The sequence below is a fragment of the Panthera pardus genome, unplaced genomic scaffold (assembly GCF_024362965.1).
Source record: "Panthera pardus isolate Hobbes unplaced genomic scaffold, ASM2436296v1 HiC_scaffold_10, whole genome shotgun sequence".
Classification (NCBI taxonomy): domain Eukaryota; kingdom Metazoa; phylum Chordata; class Mammalia; order Carnivora; family Felidae; genus Panthera; species Panthera pardus.
Window position 1 is genome coordinate 55071936 of NW_026526655.1, and position 19720 is coordinate 55091655.

General features: G+C 39.2%; 1 protein-coding gene across 12 annotated transcripts in view; it reads right to left on the reverse strand.

Annotated features, from left to right (window-relative positions):
- The window catches only part of OSBPL6 (oxysterol binding protein like 6), a 213768-nt gene that overhangs the window by 29044 nt on the left and 165004 nt on the right, over positions 1-19720 (reverse strand). For 4 of the 12 annotated variants that reach the window (XM_053907332.1, XM_053907327.1, XM_053907325.1 and 1 more), the window contains 4 exons: positions 15195-15269; positions 9455-9620; positions 5801-5934; positions 4926-4949 (listed from right to left, as the gene is read on the reverse strand). In XM_053907332.1, coding sequence (XP_053763307.1) covers positions 4926-4949; positions 5801-5934; positions 9455-9620; positions 15195-15269 — 399 coding nt within the window. The remainder of the gene's footprint in view (positions 1-4925; positions 4950-5800; positions 5935-9454; positions 9621-15194; positions 15270-19720) is intronic. The other 8 variants (XM_053907339.1, XM_053907335.1, XM_053907318.1 and 5 more) reach the window with 3 other exon arrangements.

The following is a 19720-nucleotide window of genomic DNA, read 5'->3' on the forward strand; positions in this document are numbered from 1 at the left end:
ATCAATTTACATTTACTGGATAGCTAAAAAGAGATATAAACAATTCTATGAAGAGTATCTTCATGTACAAATTTTGCCAAGTCTCAGGGAACTCGAATTCAGGAATACTCTTGGAAGTTTTATCTCAATAAATACCCCAGAATATTTATTTTGTGTATGTGAAATGTTGTAGACAGGAAGGATGGTAAATACTACAATTGGGATTTTAATCATGTACTATGTGCCTTAAGCCAATTTTTTGCTTACCTGTCCATACGTACCATGTTTCACTGATTCTAAGATGCACATTTCCCCCTACATTTAACAACTCGGAAGCACTGTCAATTTAATTGACCGAAGTTTTTGTTTTTCTTTTTTAGTAATGCACATAATGATAGTGCATCTAACAATCTGTGGTATATTGACTTAATGAAATATGGTGATTCTAGCTGGAATACAAGGGTCATATTCTGCCACTCACATTTGAATGGACCCAACACCCACTACGTTTGACATAAGCTGTGCATAGATTCTGGGGCCAGAGATCAAACTAGTAACAGTGTCAAAGTGTAATGTATTAAGGATAGACTCAAGTGAAGTCAAATATTTTATTATTATAGTAAACCTGGGGTACTGAAGTTACTTTAGTCTTATATACTATTTGATTTTGTTGTTTAGGATACTACATTAAATAGAACGATAGTGAAATTATAGCTGTGTGAAATAAAGTCATTTATAAAGGGAGAGAGACCATATACAATGCCCTGTCCTACAGGTTCAAATCCAACATCTGTGCTGCTTCTCAGGTGTAAAAGTTACTTTTAAAGTTTCATGGAGGTAAAATAACAGAATTATGTATGCCTTTGTGTACTCATAGATCAGGGAAAAAATACCACTTTGGAAGAGGAATTCATTATACTGTTCAGCCTTGAAAATTATTACATGCCTAAGGCAGGTAACAATTTATGCTGAGCAGGTAGTAAAGAACTTAATTTCATGTATTTTATATGCTATGTGCCTTCTAAAAAGATGATGGAATTTGCCAGGTTGATATACTTAAAAACTTTATTGAAAAGCAGCATTTTGAAATTTTTACATATATCACACAGGGCTTATGACAAATAAAAAATACACTTTAAAAATGTTAGACTATTTAAGAAGTTATTTAAACAGTCTCTCTCTCCTTCCCTCCCTATGGAGAGACTTAACTGGTCATAAAAAAATATCTAGGGGTTTAACTGATGACACTTGAATATGGATCAAAGCTGTCTTCAGGTCATCTAAAATCACACTATAATGTGAAGTTATGCTAACATAAGGACATACTCAGAACACTTGTCTCAATGTATGCTACCTAGTATCTTGTTCAATTCTGAGTGCCATGTTAAAAGAGGGGCAGTAAAAACAGAGTTGGTCAACCAGGATGGCCCCATCAGTTCACTGTTCCCCCCCATCTTCATCCTCTGCTTTCTTCCCTTCATGACATGAACAAGCTGCCACAACTACCAAAGTTCAAGGATGACTTTCAGTCCATATACTGTTTACTGCTAAATCAGATTCTTAAAGGCCTTTACCTCTGATCTCAATGGTTGACACCATCTAAATTCTTTGGTTGCTTCCCCTGAGTCTCCATCAGAGGATCCTCTTTTTTTTTTTTTTTTTTTTTAATGTCCTTTAACTATTAATGTTCTATATGGCAGCACCACTGACCCTCTTTTGTTCTGATTTATCAGTATCTGCAACTTCACCGATGTACCAGGGTATCCACACCCTTCTTTCTAGACCAGATCTTTCTCCTGAGCTCTATATCTATATATCTGATTGTCTGATGGATGGCCCACAGACACCTCAGTCTCCACAAAACTCACTATTTATGCCTGAAAAATCAGTTTCTCTTGTATTCTCAATCTCAGGGAAAAGAACCGTCACTACTCTGTTACACAAGAAATCTTGATTCGGTCTCCTTGTCTCTCTCTAACATGCAGCTGATAACCAGCCATGCTGATTCTACCCCCTTCCCCCCCCCCCCCCCAGGCTTTGAAACTCATCCCCTCCTTCTACCAACCTGGTACTTCAAATACCTTAAGACTGTCCAACTGGCTTTGCCCTAATTCCATCCATCCTCCATACTGTACCAGAGTAATCTTTCTAATATACAGATATACACACTATTATTTTCAATTTCTGGCATTATCACTCACTAGTTAAAATTCTTTAAGGCCTCCCTAGCAGTGATGAGATAAATCTAAATTCCTCTGTGTGGTCCTCGATGAGCTGGTTCCCACCCACTTACTTAGCTATTTCTAGATTAATTCGTCCTTGTGCAACCCATGCTTCAGGCACTAAGAATTAACTCCCATTCTGCAGATACCTCTCTCCACTGGTCTAGCCATGGATAGTGATTCCCTAGAAAGGAGTGAACTGTCAGTAAGCTAAAATGCCTAAGCAAAAGCTGTGGTTGGTTCCAAAAGACAGTCCATCCAGCCTTAGGGGAGATGAGTACAGATGGCCAGTGAGGGTACAGCTGGCCCAATGGGAGAGTATGGACAGACACAAGAATGTGAACGCAGTCAAAATGCTATGATGGCACACAACTGGAAACACTGAATTCTCTAGAGAATAGGGTATAACAAACTATCTTTATAGTACCAGATTATTTTTACATTTTGTGAGGATAAAATTGAGTGTTCTGGTTAAAAAAATGTATACATAAAATATATATTAAATAAATAAATATATAACAGCCCCCACCCCCCCAAAAAAAACCCACAACAAAAACTCCACAACAACCCAACAAAAATCTTTTAACTTTAAGTTTACAGGCAAGTAAATTATGTTTTGATAAGAGAAGGAAATATAAAATTGATGTAACTCTGCTTTACTTTGCTTTTATCATGTTAGCATCAGGTCTTTCCTTGTGAACTGTTGCTGTCTATTTAGGTCCCATTCAAGGCTCAGTTCCTTCTGATCTGTGGCTCTGCTTAGAAGTCAGGGATCTCCCATTCTTCTGAACAACCAGAGCTCTGGAAATCTGCACCACCCATATGCTGCTCTGAAAGGACTATCACATGGTCCATTTAACTGTTTCCTTAGTAAATACTGCTTATCTCACTAACCAGATCATAAGCTTCCTGGGAACATAGCCAGGGCTACTTTCATCTTGGTGTTCCATACCTTGCACTATACCTAATATACAATCAATTAAATGAAATATAACAAATAAATGAATGAACAAATGAATCACTTTAGAAATTTCTCTTTATCATCATTTCTAACTTCATCTGATGCCCCAAAACATATCTCTATTTCTCATTCTCTGGTTTGCCAACAAAAAAAGCAAGCAAGCAAGAAACAAATATATTTTGAAACAATCAACAAAACTAAAAGGCAAAGACAACCTATGGAATGGGAGAAGATAATTGCAAATGACATATCTGATAAAGGGTTAGTATCCGAAACACATAAAGAACTGATACACCTAACTCAGCACCCAAAAAACAAACAATCCAATTAAAAATGGGCAGAAGACGTGAATAGACATTTCTCCAAAGAAGACATACAGACAGCCAACAGACACATGAAAAGATGCTTTAACATCACTTATTATCAAGGAAATGCAAATAAAAACTACAATGAGATATCATCTTACACCCATCAGAGTGGCTAAAATAAAAACACAAGGAACAACAAACAGGTGTTGGTGAGGATGTGGTGAAACAGGATGCCTCTTACACTGTTGGTGGGAATGCAAACTGGTGCAGCCACTGTGGAAAAGAGTATGGAGGTTCCTCAAAAAGTTAAACATAGAACTACCTTACGACCCAGCAGTCATATACTGGGTATTTACCCAAAGAATACAAGAACACTAACTCAAAGGAATACATGCACACCTGTGTTTATAGCAGCATTATTTAGAACAGCCAAGATATGGAAGCAACGCAAGTGTCCATCAACTGATGGACAAAAAGATGTGGCGCGCGCACACACACACACACACACACACACACACACACACACACAAATGGAATATTATTCAGCCATAAAAAGAATGAAATCTTGGCATTTACAACAACATGAATGGAACTACAGAGTATAATGTTACACGAAATAAGTCAGTCAGAGAAAGACAAATACCATACAATTTCACTCATATGTGGGATTTAAGAAACTAAACAAACAAGGAAGAAACTAAGAGAGAGAGAGAGAGACAAACTAAGGAACAGACTCTTAACTATAGAGAACAAACTGTTGGTTACCAGAGGGGTGATGAATAGGGCAGGGGGGTGGAAGTGTGAAATAGGTGATGGGGATTAAGCAGTGCACTTGTGGTGAGCACCAGGTAATTACAATTAAAAATTTTAAAAAAATGTGCAAAGAAAAAAAAAATACGTTTTCTTGTTTTTCTTAGCATAAGCTTGTACCACTAAGCCTCTATCGTTTAATACATCTAAAGGAAACATTGCAACATTTAGGGGGATAAAAGTATATTTTACATGTTTACAGGATGACATTTGTACATTTACCTAACCATTAGCTTGATCTTTCTGATACGTAATACTTTAAAATAATGATTCAGAAGATCAATTAACACAGACCGAGGATTCAACACATACATGACATAAGGAGCCCGAGGCAAACCATTAAAATATGCTTATGAAGAAACCCCTTCGCAGACTGGCACAACAGTTGCTGCTTTGAATGCTTGAATGCTCATGCTCCTGAGTCCCCCAGTTTTGCACGGGAAGCAGAATATGCACCTCAACTGACAGTGTTTTACAGGTAACAAAAGTGTGGCCCAGGTAACAATACACAGTAGCATGAAACTTAACACTGAAAGTTAGCTGACGGTTCAGGTACATAAAACATGGTGAGACAGTTCAAGTCTACTTTCAGGGACGGAGGGAAACTATTCAAGCGGGAGCTGATCCACATGGAAAACCACTTACCCAGGATTTGCTTGCTCCTTCACTCTGATCCAAGGCACCAGGAAGTGAACAATATTTTATATAAACACTGAGTTCTCACACAAAAATCACATAACAACATTGAGATCTCAAAGGACGTTTTAAAAGTGCAGTTATAGACTGAATGAAGAAATTATTTCAGAGGAATTGCTCAGTGTAAAAAAGCATTACATATAGTTTTAAAGGATTTTTATCAGAAATATCAACTTTGATATATATAAGGATTTGATTAGTATTAATCAATATAATATATATTGAATAATATATAATGAATATATTAAATAATATATTTTATAATGCACAATATGTCTTGAAATATATGAGTCTAGCTTCAGGGAGTGTAAGTTAGATAGGAAGAAAAGCCTAAAAGTATAAATCAGAAAAGAAAACAAAAGGTAATAATAATCAGTAATTTTCAACAGATTAAGATGCAGTGTAAGTGAGAAAAAATAGTAAGTGTGGAAGATTTAGTAGATTCTGTTCTATTGAACACTGGATGGAATATATTCTAGAACATACTTTAAAAAGAGTAAGCCAAGTATAAATGCATGATTCTTCTTTTAAAACCAGGGACTGCCTTATCAATGACCACTGAGAAGCATCAAAAAGTATTCAATCAGCTGAAATAGCAATTATATGTTTACAAGCAAGTTTGGTTGATTTTTTTGCTCTTACCTTGACTTTTTTTGCAAGAAAAGTTTAATTTAAGCTTTAATTTAAAAATTTAATCAGGCAACTGCAACGTCTTAGGGGATTTTCGATTGAACATGCCATCCATGATGGACCACCTCCACCCTTATCCTTGCCTTACAGGGTGGGGAATGTGTCAAGACAGTGAAACAAATACCCTCGTTTACCTGAGACAGTGACTGCCGGAGCCGTGCCACTTGCGTGCTGTGGCCTTTATTATGATCCTGTTCCGAAACTATTTGCTTAAGCTTCTCCTTCTCTATAGCTATGCTATTAAATGCAGACTTCAAAAGAGAATGCACTGGGTGGGGAAAAAAGTGAGAAACAAAGGTCAAGTGCATCCAGAAAGAATATACAAAATGATACATTTCTTAGCACTTTAACTCATGTATAGACATTGTCTGGAAAGATGACATTACAGTCTAATACAAGTTAGCCTTACAATGGAATCTTTCAAAATATCGATACACAAAACAAATACAGTAATGGTAATTAATCAGGGTGGAAATTCTAGCATTTCCTACCAGAAAAGACTTAGAAACAGGATACAAAATAAATTGATATTAATTCTTAAATATCGATATTTAAAAAATTATTCTATAATTCCTATGAAGAAAAAGGAATAAGTTTTACTCTGCACTGGCTGATAAGAATATTAATAGTTCTGTGTACAATGAATTCTCATGCAAATAATTTAGAACTATCCAGTAATTATTTCTGAAAGCAGGTACTCAAAAAGAACATTTTATAAATCCTGCCAAAATAAAACAGGCTGATTTAGAAGTCCTGACTAGTTCTCTTCGAGGCAGGAAATGATTTGGACTTGAAAATAATACTTAAATTACTCTCTCAGCCAGGAATACCTTGATGAGAAGTGCTTTCAAAGAGTAAAACTTCCAGTTTTAAAACAAATAAGTTCTGGAAATATACCAGTTTGGTGATATTTGATAATATTGTATTCATACCTCAAAGTTAAGAGAGTAGATCTTAAATGTTTTCCCACTAAAAAGAAATGGTAATTATGTGACATGATGGAGGTGTTAGCTGATGCTACAGTGGTAATCATTTTGTAATATACAAGTGTTTCAAATCAATAGGTATACCTTAAACTTATGAAATATTATATGTCAAACATATCAGTACAGCTACCAAAAAAACACCCAAAATAAATGTAATAATAAAAACAACTCCTCCTCCCCCATTTCTGTACATCTAATAACCTACATTTGTAAAATCTGAGGCTGTCGTTAATTCTGAAATACAAGAAGGCTGAATTTCCAACTCCTATCTTTAGAATAGCAGTTTCTATAATATGCAGTCTTCTAAAATAGGAATTTCCTTGTTTAAGAATGGTTGTTTTTAAAAGAAGTGGAAATTCTTAGCAAAAAACACTGGCCTGAATTAAGAGGGAAAAACAGTGGGATCACAAGGGACTCAGAATCTATTGATTTATGTGCCATATTGTAGTCATCATCAATTTAAAGTTACTAACTTGATAGCTGGCATACATTAACCCCACTGGCAGTTCTATAAGCAGACTCTCATACACTTCAAAATCCATAATTCTTTCTAAAGAGTTCAACCAGTAGTCATAGAAAAGCCCTTTTTTCTAGCATAGTTAGAAAAAAATATGTTGTTTCAACAGGGGCTTTAAAATCCTGTTGAAACTTGGATTTCCTGAAAACCTCAGGACTGCAACTGAATACACAAAACTTTCCTGGGGCTATCTTCAAATTTATTCATCTCCTTTTAGAGGCTGTGCTATACACACTTAATTCACACATTTGTTATCTCATTCTACCTGCTCCTACAACCACCTCCTGCCCCTGCTGTTAGAAGTAAAAGGTACTGGCTTTACTGGCCATAATCCTATGCTGTTACATACAGAAAATAACATTGACGTAATTAGCATCTGGCTCAGAAGTGTAATAAAAACGTACTAGCAAATAGGGCACCTATGTGGCTCAGTTGGTTAAGCATCCAACTCAGTTTTGGCTCAGGTCATAACCTTGAGGCTCATGAGTTCAAGCCCTGCCTTGGGGTCCACGTTTACAGTGTGAAGCCTGCTTGGGATTCTCTCTTTCTCTCCCTCTTTCTCTGCCCCTCCCCTACTTAACTGTCTCTCTCAAAATAAATAAACTTAAAAAAAAATAGCAGGAGTAAAATAGCAGGTGAAAGAGAGTTGGCCTTACAGAAGTGCAACTGGGAAATCTACAGAAAAAAAGCGGAGAGATGATTTAGCTTAACTGTTTCCGGATTACAGAACTGAAGAAATATCTCATAGTACATCTTTGCTGATAGTTTCACAGTATAAAATTTTATGGACTTCAACATTCCTAGAGATGCCCTCAGTGCATGCCCCTTCTTTTCCTGAGCTACCAGGCTCTTGGGCATTATTGGGCCCTTGAGATGTTCTATTTAGCACACATTTTCAAAATATTTTAGCACCTATTACCAATAGCCCCAGGGTAAATAAATGTCATTAATTTACAGTAAGATGTTAGTGACTGAAAACAACAAAATGTATATCTTTCTCTAAGAGATTATGCATTTTATTTTTTTTAAGTTTTATTTATTTATTTTGAGAGAGAGAGAGCATAGGCAGGAGAGGCAGAGAGAGAGAGAGAGAGAGAGCGAGAGGGGGGGTGTAGAGAATGAATCCCAAGAAGGCTCTAGACCATCAGTGCAGAGCCTGACATGGGGCTCGAACCCATGAACTGTGAGATCTGACCTGAGTTGCAACCCGGAGTCAGATGCTTAACCGATTGAGCCACCCAGGCACCCTGAGATTATGCATTTTAAAAGACAACGCCTGGGAAGGCACTATCTTAGATCAAAAAATGAATTTCAGTGACTGAAACTTAAATACTGTAGCAAAAGCGAGGGTGGTAATTTGGAACCCAGGCTCTTGGTAAACACAGATAGGACTGCTCAATCCACCTACAAGCTACTGCCCTGACTCTTACTTATTACACCCTGCTCTCTATGGCTGATGGCAATAACTGAACCTATGCAACGTACCTTATTGAAAATTTAATATTAAAAAAAGTGACTCTAAGGTGGGGTCAGCTTCCCCTCCCCTCCAATCTGAACTGGCCTGTGAGGCTCTGAGCAGTAGAGTGCAGTGGAAGTGACTGTCCCAATCCCAGAGTTGGCCTTGAACAGGACTGGTAGCTTCTATCCCCGTCTATTCTATCCCCTTGGAGTCCTGAGCCGCCATGGAGAGAAAGAGGGACACAGTTATGTGCAACCTTGCAACCACCCCTCCAACATGCCAGGAACACAGGGGAAGCCACCTGGGATCTTTTCAGCCCAATCCAGACTCCAGCCAAATACCACTGAGCCCAGGCAATGCCATATAGCACAAAAAGAACTGCCTACCCGAGCCCTGCCTGAACTATAGACCGTAAGGTACAATCCATGAGTGTTATTTAATAAAGGAAAAGAAAGATTCCAACAGAGCTCCTCGCTAAGTGAGGATAACCCACAAGTAGGTATGAAATGATAACTAAAAGACACCGAAAAAAAGATGCTGAGTAGTAGTGTCCTGGTGGCCTACCTAGAAAAACTTTCTGTCTTTCCTCCTTTTTCTCCCCACTCATGACACTTTTCTTTGTTCAGTCAAAACTGTAAACCTATGATGCATGTACTCCCAAGAGGCAGGCATGATACCCCACTGCATTCTTTATATAGAACTCCAATCAGTATATGCACTATTTAATCTTTCTACCATGACCACCTAGGCAAGGATGAGAGAGTAAATGGTGATCTCTCACCAAAGAAGAGAGCTTCTATAAAGGGCACGTTATGTTTGTTGTTACCTTTCTGTGCAATTAGACAAAATTCTTCTTGAAGCTTTGTATAATCCGTTGAGCTTTCCAGAGGGTCTGTGAGGTGACTAGGGGGAGTCTGAAACTCGATATCTGCACACAGGTTGGGGTTGGAGGAATGCAAGCGAACTGGCGACATGGTAGCACTGAAAGGGACCTGAGAGGGCAAGACACCAGTTAGAAAAGAGCAACCGTACATGTTCCACATTCTCTTACACAGGAAAGATCTCTTCCCTTCTTCAAAATACTAGATGCCTCTCCAACGATACACGCAGAGACACTCAGGACTCATTTAATTTGCAGGTGGCTGCGGTGGGAAAGAGCCTCACTCCCCGTGGTTGAGGTGGTACTGCCCGTGGACTCACTGGCCTCTCCCCGTTACAGGGACAGACGGCTACAGAATGACAGGAAGGACAGGCATCGATACAGTTGTGTCTAAAAAACTGCTGGCAGGAAACAGTAGCCTGAACTCTCTTACAAAGTCTGGGTACTCGTGTCACAGGGCTTTTTATGCTCACTTGTTTCTGGGCCCGGAACAGGAGCTTACGGAACAGGTAAAAATTCAAGAGGCACCTAGATAGAAAGATTTACTTGCTCCATGGCCATCAGACGAAACATAAATAAGTTTAATAGTAAATACAATAATGGCTTAAAGGGACGCAAATAAATTTGAAATTGATTTATTAAAATATATTTGTAAGTAAAATATATATTATATATAAAATATATTTGTAAGTGAAATTGATTTATTACAAATATATTTGTAAGTGAAATAAATTACTGTAGTTTCCCTTTGTCACATACAACACTGTTACACATATGAATGTGGCTTACGAACTGGCCAATATTGAAAAACATTAAGTAAAAAAAGTCATATTACTATAGATTTTCCCAAATGGCTAGAGGTACTTTCTTGCTCATGCTGGATCTGGGCTAGCCTTCTGATGCGTGGGGACAAAGCACCTTTCCCTCTCCTTCTGGAAGGTTATACCTGACTATTACAAATGCTATAGGCCAAACATTCTTAGAAAATGAGAATACCAATTCCTACCGTAAATCAGATCACCAGTAATCTCCCCTAATTCTTACTGCACAGATGTTCATTCAGATTTCTTCAAGAATCATTCTTTAGACTCCTCCAAGAGCTGAATTTCAAACAAATTAAGGGGTAGTTCACACCTTCTAGCTAACAGGAAATATGCTTGTCTGATGTATATGTATATCAGAGCCACTTCCTTTTTTTCACATTTTGATTTAGCTTTAAAGTTCTTGACAGAAAATGAGAGACAGTGGGGGAGAGGGAGGGAGGGAGGGAGGGAGGGAGAGATGGAGAGCGTGAGACAGAAAAAAGGAGAAGAGAGGACGGGAAAAGGAGCATGTGCATGTGTACTGAGGATACAGAGGATAGATGGAAGACAAGGAGCAAACCAAAAAACCTAGGCTGAACGGCAGTCTGTGGCCCTGTGTGAGGGCAGCTGGGACTGGAGGGGGTCCTTTGCATGTAGCTTTGCCATGGCAGTGGCAAGGAGTTGTTATCTCAAAGGATATCCAAAACTTACTGGGGAAGGAAGTGGGCATGAAGCTTTCTCCCTAAACTCAGCTAAGCTAAGCACATTCATATATAATATCCAAAGCATCTGGTACCTGGAATTACCAAGTAGCTCTACTTTATCCTTCATGGGGACCTTGGCTACACTGGGTTGGGACACATCTACAACTGGTTTATCTCGGCAGGATCAGAATTCCTGGTTATTCCAGAGAAGAGACATAAAAGTGGCAGAGAAGCCATTTGAGAAAATAGAATCCTTGGGTTCCATAATGTGCTAGAAACCTGTGCAGGCAACTCTGTGATAATGACTGAGGTCTTTTGGGGATGTCTCTACAGGATGTAGAAGAATATTCAAAGATAGATGAAGGGCATTTCTGACCTTAACTGTGAGGATGCTAAATCCAGAAAGAGCAGTAAGCCCATAGCCCTCTGGGAGGGACACAGAGAATCCATGGGAAGGCTGGTGGAGATCAGGAAGTCATGGGGAGAAACTGTGACTTGAGCAAATGGGTAGACCGGGGAGTGTTCAGATTTAAGGAGATGGTTTCCGGACACAAAGATCTAGAAGAGCACTTAAGAAAAAGAAATGGTGGTGTTTGGTGATGGGGAATGAAACGCATTGAGGATCATGGAAAAGGGTTCTGTTTGCATCCAGGTGCCCTCAACACTCCAAGGACTGGCATGAAATAGGAGGGGAGGCAGGGAGGCCAGTGGAGGCCACAATGCAATAAAGGCCCAGACATTCTAGTGAGGGCTCAGACTTGTCCCTGAGATAATGTCCTGTCTATTAAAAGTTGGAATAAGATGCTGAGAAGAAAAACACATTACACATTTATTTTCTTGAACATAATGGAAGTTTAAATTGGTAATTTAAGCCGTCAAAATGAAACAAACAAAAACACCTAAAAAGCAAACAGTAAAAATGATCTTGTATATAGCCCCCAGGGAAAAGCACTCAGAATGCTCCATTCCAACTGCAATCAGACAGTTCCCTGGGAAACTGAACCTAATTTTTATATACTTCTGGCTGAAAATGTTTATATTGGTACTCTTTTTGTTAAAAGAAGTATACGGAATGGACATTTTAACTGAAGCATTCATGATGTGAAATTGAGAATACAAATGGAGATGCATTAATCTAACTCTAACTGAATGCCTCTTCAGCCCCTTCAGTTTTGTGTTCATCAATTTGAGTATTATGGGATTCAGAAACTGAAGTGGTAGCTAGGTCTTCTGTCAGTGATGGCTGGGATGGGAGCTGTCGACAGGTCTCATGGTTTGTGCCCCAGAATCCTCAGTGCTGGCTGCAGACTTTACACCCTGCTCAGGAAAGAAGTCCAAGCCTTCCCTGAGATCCTGTGCTGGGGAAGAAGCCAAATCCTGGAACATTCTGGTACCAGCTAACTGCAGTTTGGAATGGGGGTGTTAGGAGGTACTTTGAACACCTGTCTGTAAAGAAGTTAAAAGAGAAATGACCGATAGCAGAACAACAGCAATGGTAAACATGACTGAGGAAAGGAAGACACAGTCTAAGATCCTAAGCATATACAACTGATGAAGCAAATGTGGAAAGTGTCCTGCTGTCCTTCCTCTGCCTCATGCATACAGGGAGCCTCGGGTGGAGAACTGATCGCATTGGGGGCCCTCGGTGTTCTTCTGAGGGGAGGGGCCAGTGTGTCTCTTTTCCCAAACTCCTGTTCTGTTGGGTCTGGCTGATGTGATAAGTGAACCATTTCAAGTTCCAGTGTTAGGAACCAACAAGAATACATCTCTGAAACATCTCCTTTGGGTATACTTTTCTTTGGGAGCAATCTCAGCGGCCCCACACACTTGAATGGGTCTCCTTCTCTCTGAGGGAGAGTAAGTAGCTAGGGGTCATTTGGAAGAATTCTAGGTAAAATAGGACACGCTCAAAATGTATAGGATGAGTTAGTGCTGGGAAGAGGGAAGACAGGGAATTCAGAGGAACATTGACTAAGAGTCACCAGCATCAGATCACTTGAGATATAAATGAGGGGGCCAAGGGAGCAAGCTGAAGGTTCCGCTAGATGGTGTTATACTTTGCTATGGAGTCAAAGCTATAAATCCTACAAGGTTTAGAGTAACTATTTCCTCCCTTTATTTCTGAATAATTACTAAATGTCGCCAGCTTTTGTCATTTGATGCTTGGAATTATTGGAAGTTATTCTTAACTTCTGTGGTCACTGCTACCCTGAGAGGTGGGCGTTAATACTCTCCGCTTTTAAAAGCTTTTTCTTTTCTGTTTCCCATTCTATTCAAATAGGTTCTAATCCCAGTTTTCTTATACTCACTATATATATGTATATATATATATAGTGAGTATAAGAAAACTGGGATGGATATATATATATATATATATATATATATATATATATATATATATATCTGCAGTTAAAAAGATGAACACAGTAGAAACACAATCACTTCCCTGCATGCTTTCTTGAAGGACATTATTTAAGGAACCACAGGTATTTTCACAAGAGGACTGACCTTTCCTTTCCATACTGAGGTACTGTTCTCTCTCTGATAATCATCTGGATTTCTGAATTTTATAAATGAAAGATTAAGAACTATTTACCTAATTTTACATTTTTCTATTGTAGTAATCTGTTATGGTGTCACATATTATGCATACATGCATAAGATATAGATTAATCATATATCAGTTTCACTGATTTGTTTAAATGTTCACAAAACTGAGTTTAAGAATCAATTCCCTGATAAACTCCAAGCCACTGGTTCATTTCTTTTTTTTTTTTTTTTAATTTTTTTTAACGTTTATTTATTTTTGAGACAGAGAGAGACAGAGCATGAACGGGGGAGGGGCAGAGAGAGAGGGAGACACAGAATCGGAAGCAGGCTCCAGGCTCTGAGCCATCAGCCCAGAGCCCAACGCGGGGCTCGAACTCACGGACCGTGAGACCGTGACCTGAGCTGAAGTCGGACGCTTAACCGACTGAGCCACCCAGGCGCCCCGCCACTGGTTCATTTCATAATCAAAAGCAATTCTATCTCTCAAAAGATCCAGCTAAGCACCCAGATATAAGGCAGGAGTCAGTTATTAATCAAAAATAGAAAACCAACAATCCTTGCATGACTATCCAGTCTCTTACAATGCAACCAAAACCTTTTCATGTTTTTCAGCAATTCTAGCCTTCAAGTATATTCCACCATCAGCAAGGGCAAGACTATTGTTAATTCAGAAAATATTACCTAATAGCCAGAAAAACCTAACATCCATGATTGCTATGAACTCAGTATTCTGTATTTTAAAAAGTTGACAGGATGTCAGGAGTAAGCAAATATTATGATATGCTTTTATCCAGCAAAGGGTTCTTGTATTTACATAGTCTATTTTCTATTCAGAATGCACCATTCACTATTCTAAACAGCTTCTACTCAATTTAAAATTTTGGTTATTTGCCTTATCTGTTTCAATACTTACTCTATCCTCCTAATACCCATCGTATTTTCTCTTAAAACCAAAACAAACCAACCTGTCTCTATATATGTATATTAAGCACTATTTAACTTTGTAGTTTTCTCCTTTCCACACTGTATTTTCTGATTTTCAGCTCAATAATCTTTCCAGAAAACAATTTTCCCTCGCTAGGTGTAATTTGGGTAGCCATTTAGAAATGACATCAAAATTCACCTTTTCTTACCCTCTCTTTTCTTTATTCTCACATCCTTTTCAAATAGTCACAATGCTACAAAAAAAAGCACAATTTATGTCTGTAGTAACATGACTTTTCTTAGAAAAACAGAAATCAGTTAGCAGGGGTTCTGATATCAGTATGACCAAGAAATAAAAAATAAATAAAAAACATAAATAAATACATAGATAGATAACAATATCATTTTAGGAAATTCCGTATCAGTAACAGGTTACTCAGTTTTGCAACCTTGAATTTACATGGTTTCTTACACGGACAGTTGAAGAACTGGATCAGGGAGTAGTTTTCCATCGCAAACACGAATACCCATGTGCGACACCTGCCATGCAGAGACAGCCAGAGAGCATGCAAAAGCTAGGCCAGCACGGGAGTGGGTTACAGTTGATGCCGCTACACAGAAGGGGCACCACTGGGACAGGGAAGGTGACGCTTGGACAGTTTCTCATTCTTATTAAATGTCCACTTGAGATTGAAATCCACTCACTGTTGTAGCCACTGCTGCCGCTAGCCTCTGCCGGCGCCGAGTGGTGCTGAACTGGCCCTTCGCAGATGGCCCTTCCTGACAGTGAATGAGAGAAGAGGAGGGAGGAGAGGCCGCGGTGGGGGGGGGGGGGGGGAGGAGGACACGGGGAGTGGGGAGGGGAAGACACAGTGGCGGACGGTGGGGGGGGAGGAGAGGACAGGATACAGGAGGGTGAGAGATAATCAGACAAGGGAAAGGGAGAGTTTTTAAGTGGAGTTGACTTGTCCTAAATCGTAGCCCTGACAAGTGCTCGAAGGGGCATTCATAATGCTGTGAGAAAAGTTTTTTGGCTTTTTTTTACATTTATTCATTTTTGAGAGACAGAGAGAGACAGAGCGCAAGTGGAGGAGGGGCAGAGAGAGAGAGGGAGACAGAATCTGAAGCAGGCTCCAGGCACCAAGCTAGAGCCTGACGTGGGGCTCGAACTCACAAACCGCGAGATCATGACCTGAGCCGAAGTTGGACGCTCAACAGACTGAGCCACCCAGGCTCCCCAAAGTTCGTTGTTTTCATTGCAGAACCGCTAAACGTTTAAGTCTAGTTGCTGAATATAACCCCACCCCAAAGGGATATGGGAAATTATGAAGTGATGAACAGCTTGTGATTTTAAGGTAAAATAAATGCGCATATTGTTTTACCCATGCAACGTCACGTTGTATGAAATCAACGGCATTTCCAATCAATGGAAGCAAAGATGAACCTAAGTTCAGGAAAAATGATTAAATAAATAATGTGCAAAGGCCAAAACCAACAAGTTGTAATGGGAGTCTCCCGTCAGCCAGGCAGAATTTTTTTTTTGTTCCTTGCTGGGAGGAAAAGTACACAAGCAAGGGTACCAGGAATCTTCAGCTTCCCATTTATTCCCCTACTAGAAAGCTCACTGGGATTCAACATTAGGAATGGTGTTGGGATTTTCAGGTTGGAGAATTTTTCAAGGAGGAAGCCAGTCCCCACAGCATAGAGAAAAAACAAACAAACAACACAACATAACACAACAACACTCAATGTCCTCAGTGTGTTGGCACAGTGCTTACAAAAATCAACTATGGAAACCTGAAAGCGTGGGTTTCATTTAGTGATGTGCATCTATGCATGAACTAGTAGAAGAATACGGGAGCTTTCTTTTCTGTCTCTTTTTGGTGGCCAGGATTATGGGAGAATGATATTTCCTTCTAACCACTCAAGTCTGCATCCATCTGACAGACCGTCACTCTTCGTGATTGTGAGCAGTAATTTCAATTCCAGTGACCCGAGAGGGACTTAATACCAGCTAACAGTGCAGATTAAGGAAAAGCAGTATGACTGCTTAAGCCTTTTTGGAACAACAGAAAAATATTTTAAATTTTTATCTCTCTAATCCTCTTCGAAGTTTCCACGTGACATTCCCATTTCTCTTCCACGTTCATAAATCTTCTGCATGCATTACGTGTATGTTTATTGGATACACATATGCCTGTATAATGTGCTTTCCACAAAAAGGTTTCTATACAGAACCCCTTCATCTTTCATGTAGTAAGTAAAAGGAGGAAGAACTCATTTTTACCCTTCAGTATAATTTGAGCACCTGTGAGATCTAGGACAGCTACACATGAATGACAACAGATCCTTTATCTGCTACTCTCCATGCTTCCTGCTAGTCCTCATTCTCTCCAACAACTAGGGATCTGGTATTAATTTGTGCGATTAGTCATGCAGGAAACCCAGCAGCTCTCGGGTTTGTGGCAACCCTTCACAAACCAGTCCCTTCTCGCCATCCTCTACCTCATTGAAAACAGCCAAACTGTTACAGTGTGATGGTTATAATGAGATTTTTATTAGAACCCAAAACCTGAAGTTTGGGAGAAGTCTTTTTTCTAAAAGGTAATCTCCACAGAGCCTTCCAGAAAAAATGCCTTCGATGAATCACATGAAGGATTTCTGAGGCTAGCTTCTCAACAGCTTCTAGTAGAAATACGGCCATACAGATCCAACATTTAACCTTCATATTCAAATCAATAGCACAACCTAACCTATGTGAAGAATAAGATCCCGAACATACAGTATAACATGTTCTTCACTGTTACTTTCCCGAGGTCAGTTTTCTAAATGACCTATCTTATAATCATTTCAAAACAACAACTACTGCAGAATGCTGAATACAAAGGTCAGTGCGACAGTACCAATAACAACAGCAGCAGTGACAAAAAGCACCATTACCACCACCAGGCCGTCGAGGTTCCTCCACAAAGGGCTGGTGCACCACAAGTTACAAACAACAGAGGGGCTGAAAAACGAGCCACTCCCTACAAAGCCTCTCACATTGGCTGCCACCATGACACAGAGAAAGTGGTTCAAGAAGGGAGATGACAGTGGGCTCAAAATAAACACTTGCCCTCGGCTCCTGTGATCAAGGAGGGAACAACCTGTATACTAGGGTGGGAGAAGGTGGTAGGTATGTTTCATCCACTAAATAAAGATAAATGCTATGTCTTTCTGTAAGTAAAACAATGACGAGTAAAGACATTTACATTGGTCATAGGCATCCCCGGCTAATTTTATGGTTTCCTAGCCAAGTGTGTATGTTGGAGAAACTTTCAACTAACTTCCTGTTAATAAAGAATGAGCACCCAGGGGCGCCTGGGTGGCTCAGTTGGTTGAGCATCCGACTTTGGCTCAGGTCACAGTCTCGCAGTTCGTGGGTTTGAGCCCCGCGTCAGGCTCTGTGGTAACAAACAGCTCAGAGCCTGGAGCCTGCTTCGGATTCTGTATCTCTCTCTCTCTCTCTCCTCTCTCTCTCTCTCTCTCTCTCTCCCCCTCCCCTGCTCATGCTCTGCCTCTCTCTGTCTCTCAAAAATAAATAAATGTGAAAAAAAATTAAAAAAAAGCTAGAAGGCCTGCTGGTTTGGGTAAGCAGCATAGGTGCAGGGACAGTCCCAAATTCTGCAGCATTCACTCTACAATACCTTTTGTTTTAGCAATCTAACTGAGCGCAGGGTTTCTCTGGGAGTAATAAATAGCTCACTGCCACCTCCAGGCCTAGTGATTTCCACTTGGAGTCAGAACGGAATCTTCTACTTTTGAAAGTTTAACGTTTTCTTTGAGTGTGGGGATGAAGTGGTTTCAGTTTCCCTCAAAAATAATTGAACTGGAATCACAAGGGCCATTTTGTTACTCTTTGGCAGAACAAAAACAAAGCATAAATAAACATTTAAAAGCAAACTACCCCAATATGCGGCAGAAGTACGAATGAAGAATATTTTCCTGCTTTTTGACCAATTGCTTCCGATGACTCAAAAAAATCTTCATAAACTCTCCTCATACAGAAAAGCACAGCCTGTGACTAGAAGTGCTATTCAGAGTTGCATTCTGTTTCCTCCAGGAAAAACCGAGAGATATAGGGACCACGGTGAGCCTCACGGCCACGGCAGGGCAGCCACGGGCATCCCGCTCAGACTCTCTGAGGACCAGCCAGCCTCTTCAAGGCAACGGCTGTGAACAGCAATGTGTTCAATGGCATACCTCATAAAAACGAGATCGAAACAATATCTGTCTACAAATGTATACGTTCATATGATGCGGCCTTCTTCAATTATTTTTATAATGGTTCTTTCTTTCTTGGCTATGAGAACCATAGATAACATGTTTTAAAAAGCCCCACAAAACTAGGCAATCACGTACTCAAAGCAAATGAAACTGCCAAAAGCGATTTGAGGTAAATTTTTGGTGAAGTCATCTGGCACATATGTCTTCTACAGTATTAACGTTCTGAATAGAAAACACACAAAAACATACTGAATAAAGGAACACAATAAATTGTGTTCATAGAATGTGGACAGTCTAACTAAAAAAACCATGAATCTTTAGTGCTTGTGAAAATTTATTTTCAAATATATCACATTAGCAAGCAAAGCACCAAAGAGTTTGTTACTTACACACAACACAAAGAATATCAATATGGTCAGAATTAAAGAATTATTATTCACTCAGAAGACACTGAAGATTTCTGGAAAGCAGTTCCTTTTACCTTTTATTAGAATATTTAGAATACACCAAAAATTGATTTATGGTGTAATAAAAAGAAAAGCAAAATCCTAAGTCTGATTTTGATTGTTGGGCAAGAGTTTTTTAGATAATATATAGCTAGGATCAGAATAGTAAACATTCTGGTTTAAAGATCTGAAAATAATATGATTATGACACAAGAGGTTTTAGGCATTTACCATATTTCATATCACTTCAATGCAATAACATAAGATGTTCTTACTTGAAAAATTTTAAACTACTCATTCAAATAAATAACTTATTTACAATAAATTTCAAGTAAATTTATCATGAGTCATTAAGACTTTCATGATTCAGATTTTAAAAGTGATTGTTGATCGTCAAATAATACCTCTGTTTGACAAATCATAGAATTTTAGAGTTGAAAAGGAATTCAGAGATAATTAAGTTAACTCCATCACTTTACCCGGGAGCAAATGGAAACCTAGAAAATTTAATAGAAATGC